Below are 27,474 nucleotides of genomic sequence, written 5' to 3'. Positions count from 1 at the left end.
AACTATGGTGACAAGCATGAATGAGATGGTCACAGCGCGCTTGTTGTAGGATGAGCTACAGGAATAACTGTTAAAATCAGCGTATTTCTCCGATTGACATGAAATGGTAAACATCGGAAGAATACAAATTAAAAAATTTTAAGTTGCGCAGAGTTGAAAAGAAGCGAGCTCGCCAGACCTCTGCAGGCCGCTCCTCCTCTCTGCTTCGGGCTAGCTGCTCAAGGCCCTCCGTGTTGGGCGTTGAATTGCATTGTGGGTAGTGTAGGCACCAGGTTTTGTGAAGAAAGAACACATGAAATAAAAAAGACGACATCTCTGGTTCTGCTACATTGATTGTTGATTTTTTTTTTCTTTTATTGACAATCGTGGGTGCAAGGAGTGCAATGCTAAATCGGTGGCGTGAGATTGAATTGAGCTGCTCCCAACATTCACCAACAACTACCGCTGTTTCTTTGTCAACAGACAGTTTGTGATCGCTGCTGAACAATTTGTTTTCAGTTATTGTTGCGTTGAAGATCAACATCTGAGACTTGTAGGTCAGCTGCTGAAGGGCAACCTTTTCCATGCAGGAAACCACCAAATCAAAATATGGTGGCTCTCAAATTCACAATCTATTGTCTTGTAGATTTGATTTGCCAACAACATTGGCTCTTTCACATTTGTCGTGATCCCCTTTCTCAAATAATTGGCAGGCATTTTACCACACAAATGTGTCGCTCATGCCTCGTTACTTTAATAACCAATTATTATTTACCATTACTTTGTCTGCCATCTGAAAAAAAAACATTTTAAATGACTTCCTTAAGACTGATCGGACAAGCGTTGAAAAGAACATCCCTAATTTAACATATTATTTTTCAGCTCTGAGTTACATCAAGGAGACTTTGTTTCAGTTGTTTCTCAACTGCTAGAATGGTCTAATGGCGTTTCCTTGGCCCTTGTTACACGAGGACAACACAGCGCTCCTCCCTTCCAGCACAGCAGATTGTAAAAGCATCACAGCTGAAAAACGAGACAAGACCCCCGAGCACACATCGAATGTTGCAATCAATCTTGTCCTCGGGCGTTTAAAAGAAAATATGGAGCAAGTAATGAATTTAAAGCAGTTATGTGGATTGTCCATTGATTTGACAAAGTAAACACGATGGTTACAGTTAATCAGATCCACGCCCTGTTGTTCTCTCCATCTAATTACATTATGTCTGTAATCACTGCCACTGCACGTGAAGGACTGAGAGAAGATGCAGTGAAAGGCATACAGGACTCGGGTCTGGTATCCATTATTTTGTGGGGAGACGAATTCGGCTGTTTTGACACTGAAGGAATGTAAACAGTGTTGACTTTTACAGTTATGGCTTCAATCCACACACAACAATCAAACAATCAATCGAAACGCGGGCCATAACAAACCAAACAGAGACATCTTGACATGAAGGTTTTCACTATTAGCTAGTTTCAGTCCTACGCTAGCCAGGTTTAATGGAAAGGTGGACAAATCCTCAATGGCTTTCCGCGAACAAGAGGGCAAATACCTTATAGCTCAGATTTAAGCCAATATCCATTCATTTACCACCATATAATAAAAGGGGGAAGTTTGTACACCTGGTTAACCCAACATTTGTGACATGCCAGAATTATTAAGCAAAGTCCACGAAGTCAAAGGATTTCTATAAAGACAGGAGCTTTTTAAGTTACGCAAAGCAAGGAGAGCCCCTGAAGGCAACGGCTAAATCTCTAAATTTGCAGAGCTGCTTACACAAAATCCTCTGCACTGGCAATAATCACAAGAGGACTTAAGGTGAAACTCGGGACATTCACAGAAAAGTCTACGAAAGCATTAAAATGAGTTATACAACTGCTATTTCACCAGGATAGGATTTCATAACAAAATGACAAGTCTAATCCAGGAAAGGTTTGACATCTCAGTCCACCATCTGCTCACAGGCCTTTACTAAAATGAGGCAGATGACTATTGGAGCCAAACTTGTGAGCTGTTGTGAGTGTGAAAGAACTACATTTCCCATATTTTACGGAAAGAGCGGGCGCGCACGATGTTTTCACACCAGCTCTCCAATGTCCTTCCCTCCGGTGTGCCGCAGCAGCTCTCAGCTGATTCAACAAGCAGCTCGTGAGAAGGCCTCCGGGAGCCGAAGCTAAACAAGAGCACACACGCAACGCAATGAACTCATTGGGTGCACCCATGCTGAATAATACGTTAACGCGCGCTTTCTACTGTAGCGTACACAGGGGATGTCTCCATGCTAGGGCTGAACAATTTAGCAAAGAAATATCTAATTGTGATTATTTTGACTGCAATTTGAACTGCGTTACTGGAGGGAATGATAACTTTGACATCATTTGATTTCTGTGGTGATCTGTACCAATCAAAGTTGCTTTCTTAAGTTTCTTAGAATGTCATGTGAAGGCCAAGACTTCTCTGCAGCACGAGATTTAATCGAAAAATTGTATTTTGACAAACATTTCCCGTTTAACGAACGCTGTGCCTCCTGCCATTTGAAAGTTGCAGTAGTCCATATTGCAATTGATACAATTTCCATGAATTGTGCAGCCCTCCTTCAGGCCCGACTAAGGCGGGATCATTATATTTCAACCTAGATTCAGAACATTAAGAGAAAACATGTGCGGTTACTAAATAATCCGTCTCAGATTTTGTAATACCAGATATTACAGCCAAAATGTAGCGTTAATGTCAAATGTAAAAGTCAGAAAGACCATTTTACGCACCAACAGCTGAATCAGTTTCAACACATAGTTGCATCACTCATTCAGGGTGAGTAAAATGGATAGAACTTCTGTCGATAAAGGTATACGTAATGTTATATTCACAATATAACATATTTCCTGGAAGTTCAATTGAGGGTTTTGATGAAATCCCTAGCTGGGAAAGTCCAACTTTGTCTAATCAAGTGATTAAATACCTGATAAATTACTCCACTGCATTGAAACATTGCTGATTGTTCTGACTCAGTGATTTGCCTGCAACATTGCCTGTCAACCAGACAGAGATATTATAAAAGGAACAGCTTCCTTTGTGTAAATGGTGCAGTGAAATCTGACAGGTGACATATCTAAATTGTCTCACAGTATACAGCTTTATACCACCCACTTCTCTCCCTCACACACACACACAGTAATATTAGCAATAAAGGCTATTTGACAGGTAAATAAGAGGTTTAGACCATAAAGAGAAACTGTGTATCCACTACAATCAATAGCATTCAGTGGGTTGCTACGGAGTGACTGGGGGGGGGGGGGGGGGGGCTGTTCTCATCAATCAAGCCTAAACACCTCACTTCAAAGACACAATGTATCTACGAGTGTATCACGTTGCAGTTGACACGCAGTTGGCAGTAATAAGCTCGACATCTAAAAGAATGTAGACAAAAGCCAACACTTAAGTTTCCCTGCGAGCTACTTTGGCGTACGTGAGACGAGTTGGCGCCAAAACAAAAGACTACAGCGCCGGAGAAACACTTAAACTGCTCCTCGGTGGTATCTAATCACCGAGTTTACAATTACAGCAGAATCGGCTGTTTGCTTTATGTGATATTTACGTCAACACCGCCAGAGAAGCCTCCCGAGCTTTCAACATCGACTTCTTTATCTATACGTAAAAAGAAAATTGGGAGGTTATTAATATTTTGTGACTAACAAATATGCCTTCTGCTACAAATCCTGCTTTTTGGGATAAAGCATCATGTGAGATCATTTGTTGACCCAATAGTTGCTCCTCAACAGGCTAGACTTCTTAATAAAAACAATAGGAGTTTGTTTGGCTGAACTAAGAGCGGTTGCTGTGGCATTAAACCGCACACAGTAGCGCTGAGTCACCAAAACAACCAGAGCTGAAATCTTCAGGAATATAACTTGCTTTGAAAACCGCCATCACTTCTCCAGCTCTGGTAAAGAAATACCCACCGCAGTCACACCCGTCAGCTGAGTTCTGTACCGAGCAGAAGTCACACGCTATGCTCAAAGCGGCTCCTCTCTCCTGCAGGGTTGCCAAGCAACTGTGCCATCAAATAAATGCACTAAGTGCCACACGTTGCCGTACTTTCCTGCCGACAAAGACGACAGCAGGTAAGAGACACAAGACTCACCGACCCAGAGGTCACGCGGGCAAGAAGGTCTAAAAATAATTGGAAACAGACTTTAAATCATGTTTTTCCCTATAAACAGTCCATTATGACCTCACATTAACAGACTATTATATTTACACAGCAGCATCTTTTCAGTAAGATCGTCCAGTCCAGGAAATAAGACGTAGACTGGCATGAGGCTGCTGCTGGTAACATGTTTGGGTTATCGTCTCCTCTGTTATCTCTCGTGTGTGAATGCTGCCAAGTGATTACGCAACGTTGTGCATTCCTGGTGCCTGGTATCTACCGAGTCAGATCCCCCACGGAGCAAAGGGAGTCAGTCTCGCTTGACAGGCCGAGAGTCGCCCTGTAGGCATTACATTGTGGCTCCGGGGAAATCATTGGCATTTCACATTCACCTGCATTTCAACCAAAAGGTCATACTCGCCTCCATTGAAAGACACGAGGAATCTGTGCAGGATGCTAGTGATGTGAAATTATTTCCTCGATTACTCTAGTTCAGAGGTCTTCAACAGGGGGTCGGAGACCCCTGGGGGGTCCGCGGAGGTACTGCAGGTGGTCGTGACATTTATGGCTGATTAGACAATTTTTCATATTTTTTTTATATTTAATAAAAATTAAATTTTTTTTTTTTTTTCCAAACATAAATGTGTCCATTATTTTAATAGTTCACCCACCCTACTCACTGTACCTTGCACATGTTTAAAATAAAAACATGAATATATGAACCTGTGTATTATTTGAATAGCTTAGTATTGAATGCATAATAAAGAGGTATGTTCATACATGCCACTAGGGCCAGTTTAATATAAAACACAATATATAGCAGGGGGTCCCTGCTCCATCTCTCTATCAGTTTGGGGGTCCTTTGCCTGAAAAACATTGAAGACCCCTGCTCTAGTTGATGACTCAACCTCTCCACCGATATGTCCAATCAGAGTCGTTTATGCTAAACAGAACAGCTCCGAGGAAACGAACATAATTCAGTTAGGGCCTTATAGGAAATCCCTGCCCTTGGACTCTATTCTTATTTTCCTCCCTTTCTCTTTTGCTCAAGAGGAGAATATTCTGGCGGCTGCCAGGATTCAATCAATAAGGTACTCTTGTAAAAATGCTTTCTCTCCAATCAAGGCAAGTGGAGAAAAGGCAGATTGTACTGGATGTTGAATGAGGAGAGAGAACAACAAACCAAAACCCGAGGTTCTCCAAAGATAAACACTGAAAGCTCTTGGGGGGAGTGGTTAAGGGCCGGGTGGTTGGTGTGTGCGTGTGTGTTTTTGAACGCGTGCGGGATAAGTCAAGGGTGCCCCCCCCCCAAGAAACGTTTCCAAAATAGCAACCGCAAACCAGACAGAATGTAAATCTGCACTTTGAAAAGGGTTGAAGAAAAAGAGCTTTGAGGGACGTAGAAAAACAGGTATTCATTTCAGCCCATTTACAGTTCCAGAAGCCCAGAAATGGGTCACAGCACTCCAGCTCCACTCGGATGGCTGAAATAGGACTCCTGGTTTTATTTTCTTGAGTAATGAATTACAGGTTTTTCCACCGACTGAAGCTCAATTATATTACAGCTCCTGAAAGCTTCATCATGCCCAGGATGAAGGAATTCAACGCGTAAGCAAAGTCAAATAGAATTGTTTAATTGTATCAGCATGTCTCAGTAAAATCAGAGAGAAAAGGAGCGAGAGAGAGGGAAGGTGGCAAGGAGGCAACTGAGCAACGCACAATGAAGCGCAAAATCCAGCAGTTGAATCAACTGAACCATTTAAATTAGCGACTGAATATTCTGATGTGCGTTTGCTTCCCATACAGCTTCCTCCTGGAAAACGTTTAAATACAGACACAGACCAAGAGAGATTTTCTCAAAGGTAGTAGGATATATTGCTGTCAAGTGAAAACTACGCGTCTTCGTATTCGGTGCTTTGTTACATTTTCAGCTAACCTGAAGGATTAAGTGCGTATACCAGGCTGTTTTCCTGTTTCATGAGAAGTTGACACTTTGGAGAAAGATGGGTTTCCATCGGACAGATATGGCAGTCCTTCTCATAAGGTGCAGCAGTGAGAAAAGTAATGTTGGAAACAACATGACAAGAGTTTTTAAGCATGAATTGCTAAAGCTAACACGGCTAGCAAGCTAATTTCGGAATTCCTAAAGTTGAAAATGATACACCTCCTTAACCCAACACGTATTTTCCTTTTATCTTTGTCCTTGCACTAAATTAAAGCCATGCAGTACCCGCCATTGTGACAGATAAACAAGAACATATCCGATCAATACTTCCTGAACAACCAGTCGATCTGGAGTGTCACGATTTCAAAAGGTCAAAGTTCAATTCGACTAAACTATGTGCAAGGCTAATTAGGCACAACCTGTTACTGACTGAAGCGAATGCAGCGCTCCTTTGATGAATGATTGATGATTCTTTTAGTCTCGACAGTGGCAAATACTCTTATTGTGGTCCACAGTTACAGCATATGAACTGCTGCTTTGGCTCATTCACAACCCTCACACACATTTCGTACAGAATCCATATATAATCTGGTTTAAACGTTACAATATCTCCAAATGACAGATGTCAACCTCATCTGAGGGAAAACACAATTTTCAGAAAGGACTTTCCTCTCCAGCTCAGTCTATTGTTTTCCACTCGTCACTGCGTTTTTCCTGAAAGGTGATCTGTGTAAGGTTTGCTCTCAAAGTTTCCTGCTTCTACTTTCACATCAGACTAATCTAATGCCATTACATGAAAAAGAGTACTGCACCTGTGAATCAGTGCAACTTAAGAATTGTGCCTAATTATCAATTATGGAGATGATGAATAGATATGCTACAATATGCAAATTCGATGCAAAATTGCAATTTACTGTATTATCCCGATAATCATGAAAATACGCTTAAAACTCTAATACTGAATTTGCTTCACCTTACATTTAGTTGATAAGCAAATATCTTGATTGCGACACAAATGTTTTTTTTTTATCAAAACAATTTTTTTGTGAAAAACATTTTAACTTATTAAATAAGTTCTCTCTGCATGAATAAACAGATAAATTAATTTAAAAAAAATTACATGACCAAGAGTATTTTTTCTTACATGAGATATATATATATACATTTTTATTTTTTAAATCAGGCTCTAATTTTCACTTTTCTCCCATGATACCGACCAAAGTCCCTCATGACAATATCCACGATTATCCCGACAAAGGTGATTTTAGGATAGAGAGCAACAACTTCACAGTGGATCTGATGGAAGCTGGAACAACAGAGCAGTGTTTGAGTGCTCAAGAGAAGGAGGCCGAGAGGGAGAGAGGAGAGAAAGCCTGCAGCACATTCCCCACAAGACACTCACTTCCTGTCTTTGAGCCTTACTCAGCACCCAGGAGGAAGAGGATGATGAGGCCCTCACACATACTCACCTCATTATGTGGGTATAGAAGCCAGAGAAATAATTCTCCACACAATAAAAAGGGAAAATACAGAAAATTATAATAATTACATTTTCATCGGAGGGCAATTTTCCCTTCTCAGTGGAAGAGTTTCCACTGGCCTCCAAATGAATATATTCATGTTCTTTTGTGTCCTACAAATGAAGTTGTGTGTGAGAAACATTTCAACACACGTCTTCAGCGCGTCCTCTACACAGAGGACATTCGGTGAAGCAGCAGCACCTATACTGATAACTGCATACCGAGAATACCTGCGAAGACCTTGTACTTTCTCGTTACCATAAAAATGCAACAACAGTTTTTTTTTTACGTTCCGAGACAAAGCCACCCAATAATAGTCTGCAATTTGGGAGCAGGAACGCAAATTAGTTCAGTGAAGAAAATGATTCACTTCGCCTAATTGCAGGCTGTTGTTGCTCAGAAAACATGTTAAGTTGTGGCCATGCTCAGTCACAAACACCACTAAACTCTCATCATTACCAGTCTGAGCTGGGGAACCTCAAATTGACCCGTACACAGCTGAATACATCAGTGACGATGTGTGCTTAAAAGAAGAAATGTGGAACACCTGGTTGCACATGGAGAGTAAACGCACTCCGTTTGAAGAAAATGTTACGTCTTTCCCACACTTGCCCCATGCCTCTTAACTTCCTAATGAATGTAAAAAAAAAAAAGAAAAGGTACCCAAGTTCTCTTCCACTGCTCCCCAAACACATAAAACTATCTTTCAAGCTTTCAGGCCTGTGTCGAGGCATCCAACTCATTAACTTGGGAGTTCTATTCTGGGGTGCCAACGGTACAACAGTTGAACCCAGATGGCTGGCACGGTGAGATTTTGTTGTCACTTTACACTATTTACTGATCCAAGCCCAGCAACCTGCGTTCCTGCCAATGCCAGGGACAGTAATTGCAATCTGTAATTGCTAAGAAGTTAACAATTTCCATTTTCTCCTGATGCGAACGGTGCCAGAGTGCGAGCGTAAAATACCGCGGATCCAAATTTGTGTACGCTGAGATTTTGTTCGGTGTGGAGACATGCTGGTGAGTGACTAACATATTTTAAAAACGGGCATAAAGTGCTTCTGGGTCATTTTTATTATTCAAAATGTATACAACCCCTGACTGTATGGTTCCTCACCAGTCTGATGTCCCACCATGAACCCTTATTCTTAGAAATTATCATTATGATTAGCAAAAACATTTTAAGATTCCTGACTAAACGCTCATATAATTGCCATTAGACTTCACATGCATTGGAGTGAATGCACTTACAGGAGATCAGATTTCTCTGGCCATACCTTAAAAACTACAGTGAGCTGTCTGCCAAATCAATTTACCAATTACTGAATAAAATGCTGAGGGTGAGATGGATGAAACAAATAGATAAAAACTCATTAAATAGTAAAAGGATGCAGAAAGTAAAGGAACATTAATGCATGTTTCTGTTTCAGACACAAGTATACATAACATTTATAAATGAAATGTATCCATAAATACAATTTACATTTATGTATTTAGTTGTCAGTCTTCTGCTCCTTGTCCTTGGTTATTGTTGGTACAGATGCGACAACTTCCTGAAACCTTTCAGAAGATTGTACATTACATCCAGAAGGAGCAGATCGGAGGAGCCTTCTAGAGGCAACACATCACATAAAACCAGTGAGCATCTGCAATCAGTGGAGCGATTTGATTGCCCGACAGTAGAAGTTCGTGATTCATTGTAAAACTTGAAATCAACCAAACTCTTAGCCAAGAGGTCGACGACAAAAGCATGTAATCTCACAAACAAACACGTTTCAGGCTCATTTCTCTGTTTGTTAACCTGCATCACACCATAATCCATAATCATAGCAATCAGCTAGCTTCGTATCTAAACAAGGTCAACACAGAGAGAGCAAAGGGAATTGATTGAAGTATTCAGGAATTGATCACCCAATTATGAGTCGTAACATTTTCCTAAATACTGTTTTAAATTGGAACCGCAACGTTAAGTTCAATCGATGAGTCGAACAACAGAAACGTTATTAAAGACTATATTGATAATAAATACATTTCTAACTATTTCTTTAGCAGATATGCCAAATATTCTTATTTGCTTCCACCTACTCCAATGTGAGGATTTTTTGTTGTGTTTCTGCTTTATAATATTTATTTTATTAACTGAATATCTTTGGTATTTTGGCAAAAATCAATGTCTCCGTCTTTCTCTCAAAACCTCTTATGAGGTGCAGGAATGTGTTATCCGTAAGCGAGAGAGTGAATTCATGTTTAGCATACTGTACACAAGCAAGTGCACCTCACAGCAGGTCAAAATGAACCACTGACATAATCATTTGTAAGTAAGTGTAAACTAGTGCAGAAACATTATCTGGATCTGATAAAAATATGAGATGCGGAGCTATTGTTGTTTGGGAAGTGATCTCAGCGTGTGTCGACCTGTGGCTCTTTGCCGGTCTTAATTTTCCAGGAAAGAGAATTCAGAGATACCGTCACAAACAATAAAACGCAGAGTAAACATAAACGGGAGTTCCCATAAAATGATTTCATTAGAGTCCAGATTCTGGCCTTCAGAACATGATGTACCACGCCAACGTCTGCAGCTCGTCCAATCAAAACACGGCCAGATGTTCCAGAGATCTGACCCAACTTGAGGAGACTAAAAGAGCCTAATACTGGGGTTTGAATTTACATCTACTGAAACAAATCCAGACTACAACTGTAGCTTTTGGTCCTCGTGTGCAAAACTCGTCAGATGCTAAGACTGTGCAGCTTCATATAACACAACCAGACATCCTGGATTCTCCCTGAAGGCCAGAGGCCAGAGGTTAAAGGTTAAAGCAGTTTCACAGTTGAGATACTGAGGCATTTAAAACCTGAACCTACAACTGACCAGAAAAACTAGGAGACAGATGAACACAGCGGCCGGTTTCTTTTCCACAACCTCGCTGCAACGTCAACATGAGCAATGTCACCCGTGATGTCATGATGCAGCAGTTGTGAAACAAGATGTTGGCAGCGATACGAGACCGCACTAACTAAACTGTAAAGACGAGACTGGATAGATTAAACATAGCACAAACAGACGTAGAAACACTTTTAGGACGTGGCGCACGGTTTGTCCGGGACACTCAGTTTTAGGGCCGGCCTCTGGTTAAGTTGTTTTCCTGGAAGAGTTGGGGATGACATGGAGCTTTGAGGAATGTACAGAGCAGCGAGGCAGCAAACGGGACATTCTCAAGGGGAACTATGTCTGTGTGTGCATGCGTCTGAGTGTTTAGGATAAACTTACTTCAAGACCAGACGCTCACTGAGGATTACTCCAAAAAGTAGTCACAAATTTGAAACTACAACTCAAACATGACAGACGAACAGCTTCCACCAAGTTATAGTGAGAAAACCAAAAGCTTTACTCATCCGAAAGCTAAATCAAGCTCGTTTTAATTACAGTAATTATGACTTGTTTGGCTGAGTCTCTGCCTTCTTGGAAATCACAAAGAATCCTAATATTCCACACTCTTGCGTTTAGAAATGTGTGATAAAGAGTCTCCAGGGACATTCCAACTGTCCTGTCCTGATGAGTCTGTCATCGCTTGTTTAATGTTCACCATCACTTGCATGTGATTAGAAGAGAGATCACACAGTGAGTAAAATATATTACCACACACGCAGTAAAACTCAACATGATAGTATAGAACAAATAAGATTACTTTTTTTTTTCGAAAGGAATCTTGCATTAAGTTTTGAGGCAGAAGTCATGAAAATTTAATTTCCTAATGAAAACTGTTGCAACTGTACGTGTATATAGCCTTTTTTTATTTTACAGAAAAGTAAGCAAACTCCATGTTCAGGTCAATATCACTTTAGTCTACAAACAAATAAATGCACGCTATGGGAGTTTGTGCAGCGACAGCCTGTGGTCGGGGCATGTTACTACCTCCATAAGCACAGCATTGATCCTTTTTTTTGGTCTTTTGTCTTTGACCTCTTCAACTTTCTGTTCAAACTTAAGTTTTGGACAACTTGTACTCTCAAATCAGCGTAACACTACCAACTTCCTTCCACGGTCAATATGTAATCTACTTTTATAACACTAATTGAAAGCCGAAAGCTAATTGGCCCCTAATTGTCTTAATTGATTCGTTTCAGATCACGCACACGACACGCTCCAGTTTCCTGACCACGCAAAGGAGTGCCAACATTTTAACTTACCAAAAGTAGGCTGGTAGTTGTGTTGAGAAAGGGTAATTGCATGAGTCGAACATAAACAAAGGGGGCCGTAAGAGGGCGGCTGAAGTGTGCAGCTTCTCGGAAACAACGGGACAGGATATAACCTAAAACCGCATTATCCAATGAAAACGCTTACATTTACCACTAACTTTGTAGTTAGTTAATTTAATTTACCTAATAACATGACTTCCAACTTCTTACGGTCCACCCGAAACCTCTCCTCGGTCCACTCCGGGTCTGGCAGCGGATGGAGTCCGCTCAGGTCCTCCTCTGATCCCGGGAGAGGAGAGTCGGTGCTGCGCTCGCTGTTGGAGCCCTGGTCCGACTGCTGCAAGTATCCGCTCAGAACGTCGCACTGGGCAGCCATGGCGCTGCTCAGCAACTTCTCCAGTGGCCACTGCGTTTTGTATTCAACGTGAAGTCGAGCTGTACCGAAGCAGTTGAACTTCTGTTAACTTTTTCTTTTTCTTTTTTTTTTAATTCCGTCACTTTGTGGTGCTGTGCGGGCTCATTGTAGCGCAGTTGAGACCTTCCTCTACAGTTTCTTCAGGCTCCTTCGTTTTACCCCCATTTACAGGCGGACTTCTAAAAATAGTCAGGAGCACACTGGTCCACTGAGCTATAGGTTGTCCGCCGACTTAACGCAGCGCGTTCAGGACACAGCAAACATACCGACCAACTCCTCGAGAAAGTTTCACGTGTCACCCTGCAAAAAAAAAAAAAGAAGCCGGGCTCCTCCCAGAAACACTTAAAAAAACCATCTTCCTCCTCCAGGCTTCAAGTGAAGTCTTCAAACTTTAGCATTTGTGAGAAATTCACGAGATATAATTTGTTTTACCGACTGTGGGACACAACTTTTAAGTCTCATTTAAGTGAAACCGCTCAGAGATTATAGCAAATTGAATCACAGTTATTATGAGCTAAATATTGTAACTAGTCCATTCTATACCATATGAAAATAAACCATGGCAGGCTTGATCATTTTCCACTCAGGCTGGCAGTTTATAATAAGACCCCATGCACGCAATGTATTGGTTAATAGAGGAAACACTACACATGCTGAGATTGGGGAAACGGAAGCAACACAGGAAAGAGAAACTAAAACAAATGGGGAACAAGCCAACATTAAATCAGGGACCACAGTGAAAAGGTGCTGTTTATGTGCTGATTTTGATGAAGTAATACAGAACCAGGTCAGTCATGTAAACAATAAAAGGTTTTCACGTCTCATATAATTCCAGGCTTATTCTCATGCTGTGGTGTGGAAATGATTGACAGTTTCCAGTGGCCTTGATAAATGCAATTTTCCATGTTAAATTTGACATTTTTATGGTGTTAGCTTAGCTCGTTTTTATTGGTAATTCCCTACACACCGTATTATGTCATTGTCTAATATTTTGGTTTGCTGTTTTTGTGACTTGACCTCCACAACAGGAACATGTCAGGCCAGGGGCTCGTGATGTTCTACCATCACCGTTATTCTTCATATGTAAATACGACTCACGTGAGTCACACTTCCTATTCATGTCGGCCTCCAGACTATCTGGACAGCTGGGAGCTTTCATTAGAAAGCAAAGTAACCACAGTGCTGCGCTACCAAGGCTCTCTCAGTCCACTTCTAGCACATTTGGACGTGCAAATAAATCCATCAATGATAAGGCAGTCACGTAAATGCTTTATTAACATTATCAGGAATCTCCAAAAAGGTGAGGAACACATTTGTGTTCTACTAGGACAAGTCCCCACAAAACCTAGTCGTCTGATTAAGTCACATTAACAAAGCACTGCAGAAATTAAATGTGTATGCCCGTATTTACATTAATATCAGCATGTTTGCACTGTATTGTAGACATCAATAGGATCATAAGCTGCTCAATTACTGTGGGTACACCAACCTCACCAGCAGAAACCAGATGATGAGTCGTCTAATTTGAATTGCTAAAGCTTGGTACTATAATGGCCACTATCCACATGAATAACCCATTAGCAAATGGGCCTGAATTGAATGAAAGACAAATATGAATATTAAGTTGTCCAGGAGAGAAACGTCCTGATGTAAAAGGCGGTAAACAGTAAAGGCTACCACCTAGTGGCCATGTGAATAGTAGAACAAGGGGCAGACTGATTTGTGGATGATAGAAATATACCGTACTGTACACTGAATCAAACACTTTATGCCACAACAAGAAGGGTCACAGTTCCAGTTTACTCATGTGTATTGACAAGAAACAAGTTGCAACTCACTGATCGATTAATGTCTTTAATGCAAAATAATGAAAAATAAATCCAGTCAGGTCTGGTACAATATAAATCTCTTAAAAGAAAAGTATAATCAGGCCATCTCACCACCACAACAACAAATTATAATAATGACGCAAATTTAAAGGAGCAAAAAAACAGAAACCGTAAAAACAGTTAAGTCAAGTAAAGTCCAAGTAGAGAAAGTGCTTCAAGCGAATAAAACACCACAACTAGAACCAGTGTGGATGAGCAGTTGAAACAGTACTGTCATCATTTCAGGTGTTCAGGGATGCGTCATTGTTGCTGAAATTCCTCACATCGCATACCTCTCAGTCCATTCTTTGGCTACTTGGTTGTACCTAAAAGAGAAAAAAGAAGTCGATTGAGTTTCTCAAGATTAGTTGACTGATGAAAGTATTCCCAAATTACAAATGCGCTGGCTTTTGTACTCACCTCGGTCGGTCTGATTTGTAGATGTGCGCAATGTCTGGGACTAGTGGATCATCTGGATTTGGGTCACATAGCAAGGAGCATATGGATAATAAAACTGGAAGAAAAAGACCAAAAATTAGTATGCACACACGTTTCAATTCGATTAAAAGGGACTTCCAACTTCTTCATTCATTCTCCATAAACCAATTTAAATACAAGTGGTGAAGCTTTGATTTCATGCACCTTTATATCAAAATTCTGTTAGTTTAGTTTCTTGACAAAAAGTGTGTTTTTAGTCATTACATATCATCACATATCTCAACATCCCCATTTGCGCCTCCAATTATACAGTACAAAACACCCAATCTCACTATTTTCAAAGTTTCAAATCGGTTATAGATCCAAAATCTAGGAGCCCAATATGATCGATCCATGCCACCTTCATTCACGGCTATTCACGAATATCATGGCTGTTTTGGTTGACATCACTTCACACCTGAATTAACTGAATTTAAAGCTGCAGGGCGAAGACAATTCAGTTCAATTATTTTTTCGAAATTGAAGTACTTTATTTACCCATATTGTACTTTAAATGAGATGAACATTGATATATTATTATTTATAATTAATCCAGTTCAATTTGAAAAATGACTATTTCTATAGTTGAGATATTATTTAATTGAACTTTCTTTATGTTATTTTACATTCAATTGCTGACTTCATAGAGATGTTTATACAACTACTAATCTTCTTCAACATATATGGCACTAAATCACAGCGCAACTTTGACATTATTGTGATATTCCTGACCTTTACATGAGGAAAGGAAGATATTAGTTACCTTTTGATACAGTAAGAGCAGGCGACCACTGCGACCTCAAGATGTCAAGGCAGATGCTACCATTGCTGTTGATGTTTGGGTGGTAAATTTTCGTTGTAAAGGAAAGCTATGAAAACAACAAACAAAGCATTAATAGATCACATTCCCTTCTGAGGTGATGTAGTTCTGAGCTACTAAATCTCTAAATTTAATAATCTTACCTTTGGTGGTTTAAAGGGATAGTCGGTGGGGAAATGGACAGAAAGGAAGAACACTCCTCCATGATACGGGCTGTCATTCTAAAAAGAAGAGGAAAATGTATGTTAAATTATGCCTAGTACTGTGTGGGAAAAAATACTATTTTCCCATGTTTAAAGTATGGCATTTCCCCTTTTTCCTATTGTCTAAGAAACACCACGAGCTTTAGAGACTAACACTGGGATAGAGTGTGCCAGTCTGTGCTTTCAATACAGAACAGAAAGGGCTGTAAAGTCAACATAAAACACTATTGTCTAAAGATCCAGAAGAAGCTTGGTTTTTAAATAAAATCTAGGAAACTAATCCAGAAACAGCTCACCGGTCCCGTGATGGTAGCTTGCCAGTGAAACACTAAAAGAAAACAAAGATGACAACACAATATGTGTGAATATGTTTTAGGACCAAGGCTTTATACCCACAAATCAGTAACACTGCAACACAGTCCCCACAGTACAAACAAGAATGACAGTGGCAGATTACAGCATTACACTTGAGAAAATGGCAGGTTAATATAATCTTATACTTACAGTCATCCCCTACGGGTCCAGCTGAACATGAAGCTGGAGGGTCCTTCCCCAAGTCTTGTAACTCCTGTACAAATGAACAAAACAACAATTAAAGAGTTTGACAGCTTCCGTCGCACTGTAACGACCGTGCATTGTTTTAAATAACAAAAAAGCTCACCGTCTGTGACTAACGAACGTTAGCGAACAGATAGCTAACTAAAATGTCGGGTAATTAAATCATATTGAAAAGTAGCCAACAACACAAACGTACAGGGCGTTGACACTGCTTGTTTGCTAGGCCAACTTTAGCTCGTAGTTAGCTGGAAGTTAGCTCGTTTAAGTTATACTGCTTAACTTAATGTTAGCTAACTGGCTTCTGGGTAGTGTCTTCGGCAGTGACATAAATATCGGACTTGCTGGTAGTGAAACCCGTAACGTTACCTCTCGTTAAAGCTTTCACGACGTTAGGTTAGCATACAGATGCTATTAAGCTAACGTTAGCTGACTGGCTAACGCTATAGCGTCGTTTCCCCGCATCGCCCCAACCTTTTCTGTACATTAACGAAAATCAGACGGATACTTACTTTCTTTATTCTTTTTAGAGCCATGGCAAGTCCTTCAGATAGATTAAGTGAAGCTACAGTGTTAACTTTGACAGCTGTCAGCTACAGCTATGCTCACTTTATGCCTAACCGGTCTTATTTGTTGTGACAAACTGGGTATTTCTTTTGTTTCCGCGTTTTTGTTCGACGATGAAGTATGGAGCGGTGCATTGTGGGGATTTGAGTCTTCTTTAGTCAAGTTTTCCGAAACACATGGACCCAGTTTGTCCAATGGAAACCACTGTTAAGAATTTATAACAGTAAAGTTATTAAAATGAATACCGTTTAGAGCAAAACTTTAATCGGCTACAAAAACTAGGCCATTACATCCAAACAGTTATTATAATCTGACAGTGCACCTTTAGGACTACTAACCACTGGAGAATAGTCTTTATTTCCCAGATATGTTAAATTTAAGAATATGTACAAAAATATTTTAGATGCAAGATATAGTAGTAGTATGTGACCAGCACTGAGGACATTCTTATTTGTGTTTCTTTATTATACTTTATTTTGACCAACATAGAGAAAGGACTGACAACAACACAGATGCTAAAACAACAGTGTTAAAATATAATGAAATGGATGCTAAAATGTATTGTAATAGAATGAAAATAACTTACAAAACACACAAAATATTGGTAAAAGAAGAAATAAAAGTGACTGTACACTGTGCAGTAATAATACAGAGCGCTAATAAATGTGCCCGTTTAATGAGGGAAATGAAAGGGCAGCAGAGAATATAACCAATCCAAGGCACAAGAAAATAAGGAAGTCCACAGTTTAGATTTGGCAATGGCTAAAATTGGTTCATTGTGTCTACAGTACAGTGTTTAAATCCAATGTGGTGTTTCGTTTTGACTCAAGGCACTTCTAGCTAACTGTTTCTGAAAGATATGGGGCCTACTGGGTCCTTCAAACATAGCAGAGATGTATTTTGGCCCTCAACACCTGCACTTTAAAATCATATATAATTAACAGGAAACCAGTGTAACGATTTAAGAATGGTTCTTGCAGCAGCATCCTGATTCTTGAAAGGGTCTGCAGGGATCTGTTGGGAAAACCAAACAAGCGACCGTTGCCAAAGTCCAACCTGCTAAGATGAAGGCATGAACGAGTTTCTCTAAATTTGGATATGAATCTTCCAATATATTTGTAGATCTGATGCAAGATGTTGCAATTACTGTCTTGATTTGGTTGCTGAGGCTCAAATCTGATTCCATTATAACAACATTTCTAACTCTGACCTTGAGTCTTGTATTCCAGTTGTAGTCATGAATTTTGAGTAATGTGCAGGAATACAGGAGTTGGCCTAAAGGTATGTTAAATAATAAAGGGCCAAGAACTGAACTCTGGGAGATTCTGCCAGTCTCACACAGGCTGCATTTGTATCCTGAAGCACAAACTGATACTTTTCCTGAATCACTAATCAGACACAAGTTAGTCAGTCAAGTCAGAATGAAAATGGTTAAGAACTAAATTAACATTTATGTTGTTGTTCAGCTGAATAAAAGGAACTTTCTCAGTCATTTCCCAATTCATTTAAGATTTGAGAGTAATGTGCTTACTATGGAAGCAGCATCTCGGTGCATGTTTTTATGGATGAATTAAATGACTTTGGAAAAGCTACAGCACATAAACAGATGATTATCATAACAGATGATAAGATAACAAGAAAATAATGCAAAGATGAGATGAAACATGGACATCAGTTGACTCACTATCCCCCAAGGTGGAAAAATGTGTTTGTGCTTGGTGTTGAAACCTATTATCTTCACAAAGCTGTTATAAACTCATCCATTATGGTTGTACATTATTGTAATTATGACGTTGCCGCTCAGAGGGAAAATGACTGAATGTTCAGGTTCATCTTGCAGAGAGTGAAAGAGAGCAAAGTGGAAGACAAACAAACATACAGATATGTATACAGTACATGGGAGGAGGGGCACATCTCTCATCTTTCACGCCTGGACTGCTGCATACCTCAAAGTCACGGATTGCAGCAAATTAAGAGATTTTCTGTTCATGTATCTATCTATTTACATCTACAGCATTGAATCTCATCGCTCATTTCTAACATTGTGCAGTCAGTGCAGTCACACAGTAAATTTGTCGGAGTAAATTTTACTCAAATTGAATAAAATTTTACTCAATAAAATACAACATTTGGTCCCAGTCTATATAGAGTAAAATCTACTCTTGCCTCAGAGTTAATGATTCAGAGTATTTTTTACTCTATTCAGTGTTTGTATTTAACTCTAGATGATGATAATTTACTCTATGTAGCATAAAATGAAAACAACTCTACTGCCATTTTACTCAACTTAGAACTATTCCACTCCACATAGAACTACATTCCACTCCACATAGAACTACATTCCACTCCATATAGAACTACATTCCACTCCACATAGAACTACATTCCACTCCATATAGAACTACATTCCACTCCATATAGAACTATATTCCACTCCATATAGAACTACATTCCACTCCATATAGAACTATATTCCACTCCATATAGAACTATATTCCACTCCATATAGAACTAAATTACACTCCATAGAGAACTAAATTATGATTAAAACCTGAGAGAACTTACTCTGGAAGGTTATCATTAAACCCAACAAGTTAAATAAATCAGATATCAGTATTTACCAAAGCACAATTTATTATTTTGTATTACAAATGTGCAATGTATCCATACATATTTTACAGAATACATTTTGGACCTTTGGAACACTTTGGCCTTTTCACTATGACATCATAGGAAACAGTATGGCACAATAAACAAACTTGCATCATCACACCTGTATGACATTTGTACATCAAATGCTTTATAACAGAAAATCTCTTTCACATCAACTACATGAGGTCCGTCTTTTGTGCACACAACTTTATATGCATTAAAATGCTCATCAAGACACACTGTTTGCAGGGCAAATGTAACAAACAATAACCTCTCATCTTTCAGAACTACATGGTGGATTTTGTGAAAAACTGGCATCTCACAATGAACCTTCAGACAAACGACTAAACCCGTCCGATACATATTTCCATGGTGTTTGGCCCATCTAATATTTAAAACCTTGGTGTCAATTGGTACCTGAATAGTCTCAGCTATCTCATAGCCCCAGTCTAGCACATTTAAAGCTACCATATTACCTGGACCAATTATCACTTCATTGGGATCAAATGTCTGCCACCTGTATGCTATTTGATTTTGGTGTTTCTTGGCCAAAGTTTTAGTGATATTTTTGAAGCTTTTTAATTGTTTCTTAAAGAAATGATGCTTTGCTTCATAGCGCATGCACCAACTATGCAAAAGTGGTCCAATTTTAAGAATACACATAGGGTAATGCACCATAAAATGATGTTTTGGTAGCAGCCTTTTGTTTGGAAACAAATGCTTGAACAACCTGTGGTGTTCCACGATTAAGTGTTTCAAAAAAATAGTAATACCCTTTGATAACTTTGGTGAAAATACAATGTTTACAATTTGAAGCAAAAGCAGTAGCAAATACCAGTGTTGATCATTTGGACAAACCAAGTCTCCAAAGATAAGTGGTAGATTGCGAAGTAAACACCAGGATTGGATTGCATTCAACCCCAAGTCATTTGAGTCCTCCCTTAACTTAACTGTAGGAGGTTTGTTGTTTTGCTCCATATAGCCATAGTTAAAACTCCTAATTCTACAGTCTATTTCTTTTAATGTTGTGTACTTATCTTTCAAGTGCAGTAATAGAAGTTTCATTTCATATTGTGCCACTCCCTCCAAGATATCGTGCATAATATCGACAGAGAAGTTTTCACATGTATTGAAATATTGCAAGGAATTTAGAATGCAAGAACGTTTAACGCCCATCACATAGGGAAGAGTGGGATTTGTCTCCATCATTTGGCAATGTTCCGCATGAAGTGCGCGAGTTCGCAAAACTATCTTGGGTGAATCTTCATTAAACTCAGTCTGAAAGTCTTCTTTCTCAGCAAGACAGAAGCGGCAACAATATCTGGCACTGAATGATTCAACAAAACCAAACAAACTGTGAAGACCAAGGTTGTCACCTGTAACTTGGACAATAGTTCCATACACTGGCTGATCATACAAGGGGACCCGAATTCCATCCTTCTCAAGTATTTTAATATCCTGCATAAGTGGATCAAGTATTTTAGAAAAGCCATATGTTTTAACATCTTGGGCATGAAATAAAGCGACCAAATGAATATTAAGCAGATTTGAGTTGTACTTGGGAGAAAAATTCCGCAAGGTGAAATAGAGTGCACCTAATTTATGTATTCCCCGTTTTGAGCCTAAAGGATTTGCAGTTTCAAAATCATCATAAAAAAGCTGAATCAGAATGGCATGCTTCTGTTTTGAAAATAGATCATGACTCTTGAAAAGATCTCCATCGCACAAGTCATGAAGATTTTCTCCTGAACTTGAAGTCTGCATCATCTCTTTTATGTTAGGATGTTGATAAATAAATTGTAAAGTTTTCAAAATAGGGATGTAAACTAATTTATCAGTGACAACAACCTGATCATAAGTTCCAGTGGTGCGATTGCGTAGGGTATCAAATCTTGTACCAAGAACATATTCAACTAAGTCTACCCTTCCCCACTTCTCTGTAAAATACTGCCTTCTTTTACTCTCAGAATTTAATACACCATAGGGATTTTCCATTTTTTCGAAACACTGATCAATTTTGCTCTCAATGTCGCTTTTGATAGGCTCCTGTAAAGATAGACACTTCTTCACAGATTCTTTTGCTTGATTATGGATATCGTCAACAATCTCTTCCATCGAAATTACCAAAGAGTTAACAGTTGTTTCACTTACGCCTGCCACTTTAAGTTCGGCTACTGTTGCAGCGCAGCTGTCTACAAGACTCCTTTTGAGAAGGACTGAGTCAGAAGGTGAACTTCTTGCTGGCAAGTCATCAAAATTACTTGCTGCTAAATCTTCAGATGTAGATGGGCCTTCACCAGGATCAGAACAAGGTTCATGTGCTTTATTTAGATGCTTTCGAAACCCAGAAAAAGTGCCATAAACTAGTGAACAACCAGCCTGACCACATTTAAGACGAAGGGTCTTTCCTGAACAAAGTCCGTGGATCAACTTCAAGTGTTTTGTCAGGGAATTGGTGTTTGCCTGGGGGATTTTGCAAATAAAACAAAACATCTTCGTATCAACTCAATGCAGCATCCGAGCCCTCAACTCTGCAACCCTTGGATTCACCTTAGTGGTATCAACATCGATTTCAAAGATCGTGGTTTGCAAGAAGTTGTACACATTTACCAGATCCTGGTTGTACGAAGTACCAAAGACAAAATGAGCTTTGAAAAGCTCATCAAAACAGGCAAGTGTGTCTGGTGACTTACAAGGTATTGCATGCTTGTCAATCACAATGAAGTATTTGTGAATCAGACTCTTCTGGGTCCCCACAGCTAGCAGGTATGGTTGAAGGCTTTCCACGATGCCGTCCAGATGCCCCTGGATGCTCATCCCAGTCTGTGACAGAAAAAATAATGAATTAGTCAGCTATAAAATTAGTCAGTTTAAGGAAATGTCTTAATTGACCATAATCTTAAAAAGAGGATTGAAAGGTTTAGAAAAGGGGACAGAACAGTGACGATTTTCCAGTTTAATTGAACTGTAACCTCACCTTAATGAATTTCACAAGACGGTCACTGGCTTGTCTGGCTGAGAGTTTTCCTGGTCTCTTGCGGCCATGTGGTGATGGTGGTAGAAGGTGGACAAGAACCAAAATGGATGACATGTCACTGTCCCATCCTGGAAGTAAAAATTCATAAACAAGCATTTACTACAAGCGAACAGTCAATCCATTTTTCATTCAAAAACTATTCTCTCTTCCATAACTATGATCCTTAACTTTTAGCATACCATTTTCCACGTCTGTTGTGCATTCAGCATTTTGAACCAGGTCTTGAAGATCGGCTGTCTGTGTGAGGCCACGGCTTTGTTCGAGGACTTTCTGTTTGTAGATAGTAGGCCATCTCTCCAGGAACTTTGTAGTAGCAGCATCCCCAAACATCAGACCAAAGTCTTGGTCAATCTGCAGACAAGATAGAATTGGTCAAAACAGAACAGTAAACATTATGGTGTAGCACCATGGTCATGACAGATCTTACAACCCTACCCAGGCTATTGTAGAACAGAAATAATATTGTCATGACAGTGGCAGTAGAACGTTCACATACCAGTCCTGCCATGTCCAGGAATCTTGGAAACGCTGTGAATAGTTCAGAGGACTTCACTGGGTCATGAACCATGTCTTGGCGATAGGTAAAGGTCTGCTTCATCTTCTCCTTCACAGTTGCTTCATCAGCTGTATGCTTCATAAGCGCAATGGCCTCGCAGCACAGGCTTTCTGTGGTTAGCCCGTTTTCCACTCTGAATGAGTCTCTTTCTGCTTTTGGACCACCTGTAATAGTGGTGGCACTTTTATCAATTACTGGGTTAGTATATGATATTATGTCCTAAGATATAAGAAATAAGGCTTGGAAAACTCTGCAAGGATGGCCATGCAGGCACTTACGTCTCCAGAAGAAAAATAGGATATATATATATATATATATATATATATATATATATATATATATATATATATATATATATATACATTATATGATTATTCCCTCATCATGCATTATGAATTAGACTTCACACATACCAGTTAGTGTTTGTGACTGACTGCAGGTCTTCTTTTTTCCCTCCGATGCTTCCTTCTGAACAAATTTCAGTCTCCATGCCAGATACCCACTCCCATCTTCTGCATTGTAATAATGCTCCTAAAGTAAAAAGGGTTATTCAGTTTGATTGAACAAGTTGAAATAGTTTAATCTTTCCCCAAAAACTATCATATTTCCTAGTATTGTGATGAGGCCTTTCTTTCTAATGACAGTTATTTTGAAAAACAGAGGTTATTGTATTACACGGTTAGTGTTGTGTCTTGTTAATGGGCTAACCCTTGCGGTGCGAAAGTAAACTGAGCTTTAACACCGCCAGAGTTCAACTTACGGGGAAGGCAGAGATGGTGGCCATTAGGGCTGTCACCTTTTCCAAAAATAACACTCGAACAAATATGAAATGACACGCAATACGTTAGAGCGCCCTCTGTTGGGTGACAAAGTAAACTACGTTAAACAGTCAGCTGTGGATATAGACTGTACATTTTTTATTCAAATGAGTCATTAGAGTTTGAATGTTAATTACATTCAAACAAATGTTCAAAAAGTGACAGCCCTTGTTGCCATGCAGTAATGTTTACAGATCTTTATTTGAAATAAAAACACTACCCATCTGTAAAACAGCAGTTGAAATATTTACATTCCAAGCAAGTGAAAAGTAAATAAGTTAGACGTTTTAATGTACTTACATAGCCTAACTTGCTCCTAGGATCGGCCAGGTATGGGTACAAGGTAGTGATGCCCCTTGCGTAGTCCTCTTTAACGCGCCTTGAAGGACTTGTCCTACACACAAACACACAGACTTTACTATATGTGCTCCAATCAAAAGTATTGATGTGTAAATTCCACCTGCTAAAAGAGGGGTGTTGTACTGTGTCAATTCAAGACACACATGTGTATTAGGAGTGCAGGTATGTAATAATAACAACATGACAACATACCCATGTTCACTTGTCATATGTGCGACCAATATCTTGACCATATCACGTCTTCTGGCATCCGTTAGGCTTTTTGTTCGGGCATACTCATTCATGATCCTCTCTCCTCCAGGTTTGTTCTTCAGGATGTCTTCAATCATCTAAGTGGGAAGAACAAAAATGAACACAATGAAACGTTTAAAACAATAATGACATCAAGTATTATCAAACAGAATGGCCACAATTTTACAACTTCAGTTATTCAGCCATTTACCATTCAACCTTGGCATTTTTTTTAAACCTTCAGAAAGGATGCAAGGGAAACTGCAGAGCTTACCTGAGCTAGATGACTTCCCTCATCTCTTTGTCTTGTAGCAGGACTATGCTGCAATATAGTGGTGTCGTCCGAGTCCCTCTCATTGTCTCCACTGAAGCTTGCAAAGGAGGAGCATGAAGGGGAGCTCAAAGAATCTAGAAATCATATTAACATTGAACTAATGTGATTAACAATGTGACTATAAGACAATATAAGTGCACACATCCATTATTAGAGGAATGCAAATATTTCACATTGTATCATGCCCACAACAGTTCCAGAAATTGTGGAAAGGGTGAGCAGAGATGATTTCAAAATATCTAAATAAGATTTTAAAAAACCCCAACTCAGATATATTAAATTGTCTTGCATATTCAAAACATGTTAGATTGACCAAGCCGTACAGATAAATATGAAGTTATAAGCTAATAAGTAACTAACCCTCAAGATTTGGGTCTTGGGGTAGACAAATCTCCAGCACACCAATGTCTTGTTTCTTTAGTAGAAACTCAAACACCTCCTCATCAACTTCGGTCTTTGATTCATCATAGACTTTTAAGTCCAAGGTTGGAAGGTCAAATTTCTTGGCAACTGTGAAGACAAAATACCAAGGGACAAGCTTAGTGATGAATCGGTTGTGTATTTGCAGAAAAACATAACAGACAGCAATCAGAAGGCCATCTTCACTTGAACATTGTAATCCCAAAACTGACAGTGTTCCATGCAGACCTTTGCTATTCCAGGGAAAAGACTTTCAGGTATGCAAAACATAGAGTGACATCCCAAGTGTATTGTTCCACAGGTTAGTGTGTGCAATATTTTTCACTCACCACAATCCAAAAATGATTTGAAGGTTAGTTGCCCCTCATAACAAATGTACTTCTGACGATCTCTGTACTTCACTCTTACAGCTTGCATCCTTCATGACAAAAACAATTAAATTAGTTTCATTATCAGAAACAGCTGACTGCCAACATTAGTAATACCACAGTAAGCCAACATTAGAAAGACATGATGCATGGACTAATAGTAGGTCTCCACAAGGGTAAACTATTTCATTATAAAAACGAGGGACATTTTAAGCACGTCTTTATTACGCTGTACTAAAGGGACCTGTTCATTCGCTTGAATCGCCAATTCGCGTCACTCCAGTCTCATAGTGGCTGTGCATAGACTTTGTATGTAATCTACTGCGTTTGGCGTGAACACATCATCAGAAATGTAACCAGTTGTCTCATCTTGAACAATGTCTACTTCACCTGGTTGTCTCCGACTTGGCCGTCTCTAGCATGCCACAGTGCAACAGATCAATCAGCTTATGCTGCGGAATTCTACCCGCACTTCGCGAGTGGCCCGTGCCAATGTCAAGCCCAGCTAGTTTTAGCAGTCAACAGAGTGAAGTGCATTTTTTCAAAGTATAACACACATGTTGCATCGACCAGGGTGCTGATGAACTGCAGCGAAACACAGTCCATCAACACAGCTCTTTTCAGAGTCAAATACACGTGTTGGCGGCAACAAACGCAGCTAGAAACAGTCCAACAGTCATTAACAGCTCTTTTCAGAGTCAAATACACGTGTTAGCGCAAACAAACGCAGCCGGAAACAGTTGCTTAAAACAGTCGTTAACAGCTCTTTTCAGAGTCAAATACACGTGTTAGCGCAAACAAACGCAGCCGGAAACAGTTGCTTAAAACAGTCGTTAACAGCTCTTTTCAGAGTAAAATACACGTGTTAGCGCCCACAAACGCAGCTAGAAACAGTCCGTTTAAAACGGTTTTTAACAGCTCTTTTCAGAGTAAAATACACAGGTTAGCGCCAACAAATGCAGCTTAAAACGGTCGTTAACAGCTCCTTTCTGAGTAAAATACACGTGTTGACGCCAACAAACTGCAAATTCTACATAGCCATTTTCACAGTAAAATGTACCTGTTGCACCAACTAACTGCAGCAAAAGACAGCCCCTCTACACAGAATAAAACACACATGCACCTGCTCAGTGAAGTCCGCTGGCTACTGATGATAGCTAATACTACTTTATTGAGACTTTAATCCAGGTGTGTCGACGTTAATATGTCCATAAACCACCAAATATTTTGCGAATTGATGTTAATGCGTTAGAAGCTAACGTTTGACTGTGACTAAGTTATGTGAAAACGTTAGAAGCTACCGTTAGCATCTGCTAACGCGAACAATCAGAAGCTACGGCTCATATCTGACAATGCAAATAGTGAAGTAACGTTAGGTTAGCTGCAATGTTGCTACACAATGTACCTTACACACATGAAGTTAACCAAAACGAATGACCTTACCTGACATGTTATTTCAAATGCCGTCTTCTGTTCCTCACTTCAGCCCTTCCGTTCCATAAAACGTCAGCTCATTCCAGTGTAGCGAGAGGTGTCATGGCGGCAGAAACGAAACTTAAGGAACCGTTGTGGGCGTGGTCACGCTGTTTTACTCCAATAGATTTTATTCTGAATATTTACTCACACTCTACTGGCTACTGGAAGTAATTACACTCCAAAATGATTAAATATGACTCCTTCAGTGGAAAATAATTGTAACTCCGGAAAAATTACTCTCCCGTTTTTCCTGTGAGTTACATAGAAATAGCTGTAAAATGCAAGTGCTGATTTTGACTGAAATACCTTATCTTATGCAGGTGAAAAATTCATTTTTAACTCCTCTGCATACATTACTATTCATTTTTTCTGAAATAAATGCTGAGCTGGTTTCATTGGGATTAGTATTCTGCTGAAATATTGTTAGAAAAAAAAGCAGCAGCTGTGGCTCAGTATTTATGTTAATGACCATGTTCTGATTGTTTTAGTTAAAACTGAAACTTTGTTGCTAAAAAAAACAAAAAAGAA

The 27,474-nt window shown here is 39.5% G+C and overlaps 3 protein-coding genes across 3 annotated transcripts in view; all 3 read right to left on the bottom strand.

Annotated features, from left to right (window-relative positions):
* The window catches only part of bicc1a (BicC family RNA binding protein 1a), a 52,315-nt gene extending 39,846 nt beyond the window's left edge, over positions 1-12,469 (bottom strand). Inside the window, exon 1 of the mRNA XM_079280082.1 lies at positions 11,973-12,469. Coding sequence (XP_079136208.1) covers positions 11,973-12,165 — 193 coding nt within the window. The 5' untranslated portion in view covers positions 12,166-12,469. The remainder of the gene's footprint in view (positions 1-11,972) is intronic.
* A 1,573-nt stretch (positions 12,470-14,042) lies between these two features.
* On the bottom strand, positions 14,043-16,787 carry LOC306785374 (ubiquitin-conjugating enzyme E2 2-like). Its single transcript, XM_079279730.1, has 7 exons — positions 16,640-16,787; positions 16,077-16,140; positions 15,869-15,900; positions 15,513-15,590; positions 15,313-15,418; positions 14,493-14,586; positions 14,043-14,398 (listed from the first exon to the last, which is right to left on the bottom strand). Exons 1-7 carry the CDS (start codon positions 16,661-16,663, stop codon positions 14,353-14,355), a joined length of 444 nt encoding a protein of 147 aa, XP_079135856.1. The 5' UTR covers positions 16,664-16,787; the 3' UTR covers positions 14,043-14,352.
* A 2,047-nt stretch (positions 16,788-18,834) lies between these two features.
* Positions 18,835-27,171, bottom strand: LOC306786108 (uncharacterized protein). Its single transcript, XM_079280752.1, has 11 exons — positions 26,914-27,171; positions 25,432-25,520; positions 25,043-25,192; positions 24,623-24,756; positions 24,310-24,446; positions 24,058-24,151; positions 23,353-23,470; positions 22,880-23,103; positions 22,563-22,734; positions 22,324-22,451; positions 18,835-22,169 (listed from the first exon to the last, which is right to left on the bottom strand). Exons 2-11 carry the CDS (start codon positions 25,517-25,519, stop codon positions 21,852-21,854), a joined length of 1,563 nt encoding a protein of 520 aa, XP_079136878.1. The 5' UTR covers position 25,520; positions 26,914-27,171; the 3' UTR covers positions 18,835-21,851.
* Between the last annotated feature and the right edge of the window lie 303 nt (positions 27,172-27,474).

This window comes from Melanostigma gelatinosum (genome assembly GCF_949748355.1).
Source record: "Melanostigma gelatinosum genome assembly, chromosome: 12".
In the NCBI taxonomy this organism is placed as follows: domain Eukaryota; kingdom Metazoa; phylum Chordata; class Actinopteri; order Perciformes; family Zoarcidae; genus Melanostigma; species Melanostigma gelatinosum.
Note: the sequence above shows the minus strand (reverse complement) of the source record. Positions and strands in the feature narration are given on the sequence as shown.

Bases quoted from the DNA above. Each gene is read 5' to 3' on its own strand.
- LOC306785374 (XM_079279730.1), bottom strand. From the start codon at position 16,663: ATGGCTCTAAAAAGAATAAAGAAA. The intron at 15,419-15,512 runs GTAAGATTATTA...TTGTTTTCATAG, and splicing joins ATCCCTTTAAACCACCAAAG to CTTTCCTTTACAACGAAAAT. The intron at 14,399-14,492 runs GTGAGTACAAAA...TTTCTCTTTTAG, and splicing joins TACAAATCAGACCGACCGAG to GTACAACCAAGTAGCCAAAG.
- LOC306786108 (XM_079280752.1), bottom strand. From the start codon at position 25,519: ATGCAAGCTGTAAGAGTGAAGTACAGAGATCGTCAGAAGTACATTTGT. The intron at 24,447-24,622 runs GTAAGCTCTGCA...CTTCCCACTTAG, and splicing joins AGGGAAGTCATCTAGCTCAG to ATGATTGAAGACATCCTGAA. The intron at 22,735-22,879 runs GTATGTGAACGT...TCTTGTCTGCAG, and splicing joins TCCTGGACATGGCAGGACTG to ATTGACCAAGACTTTGGTCT.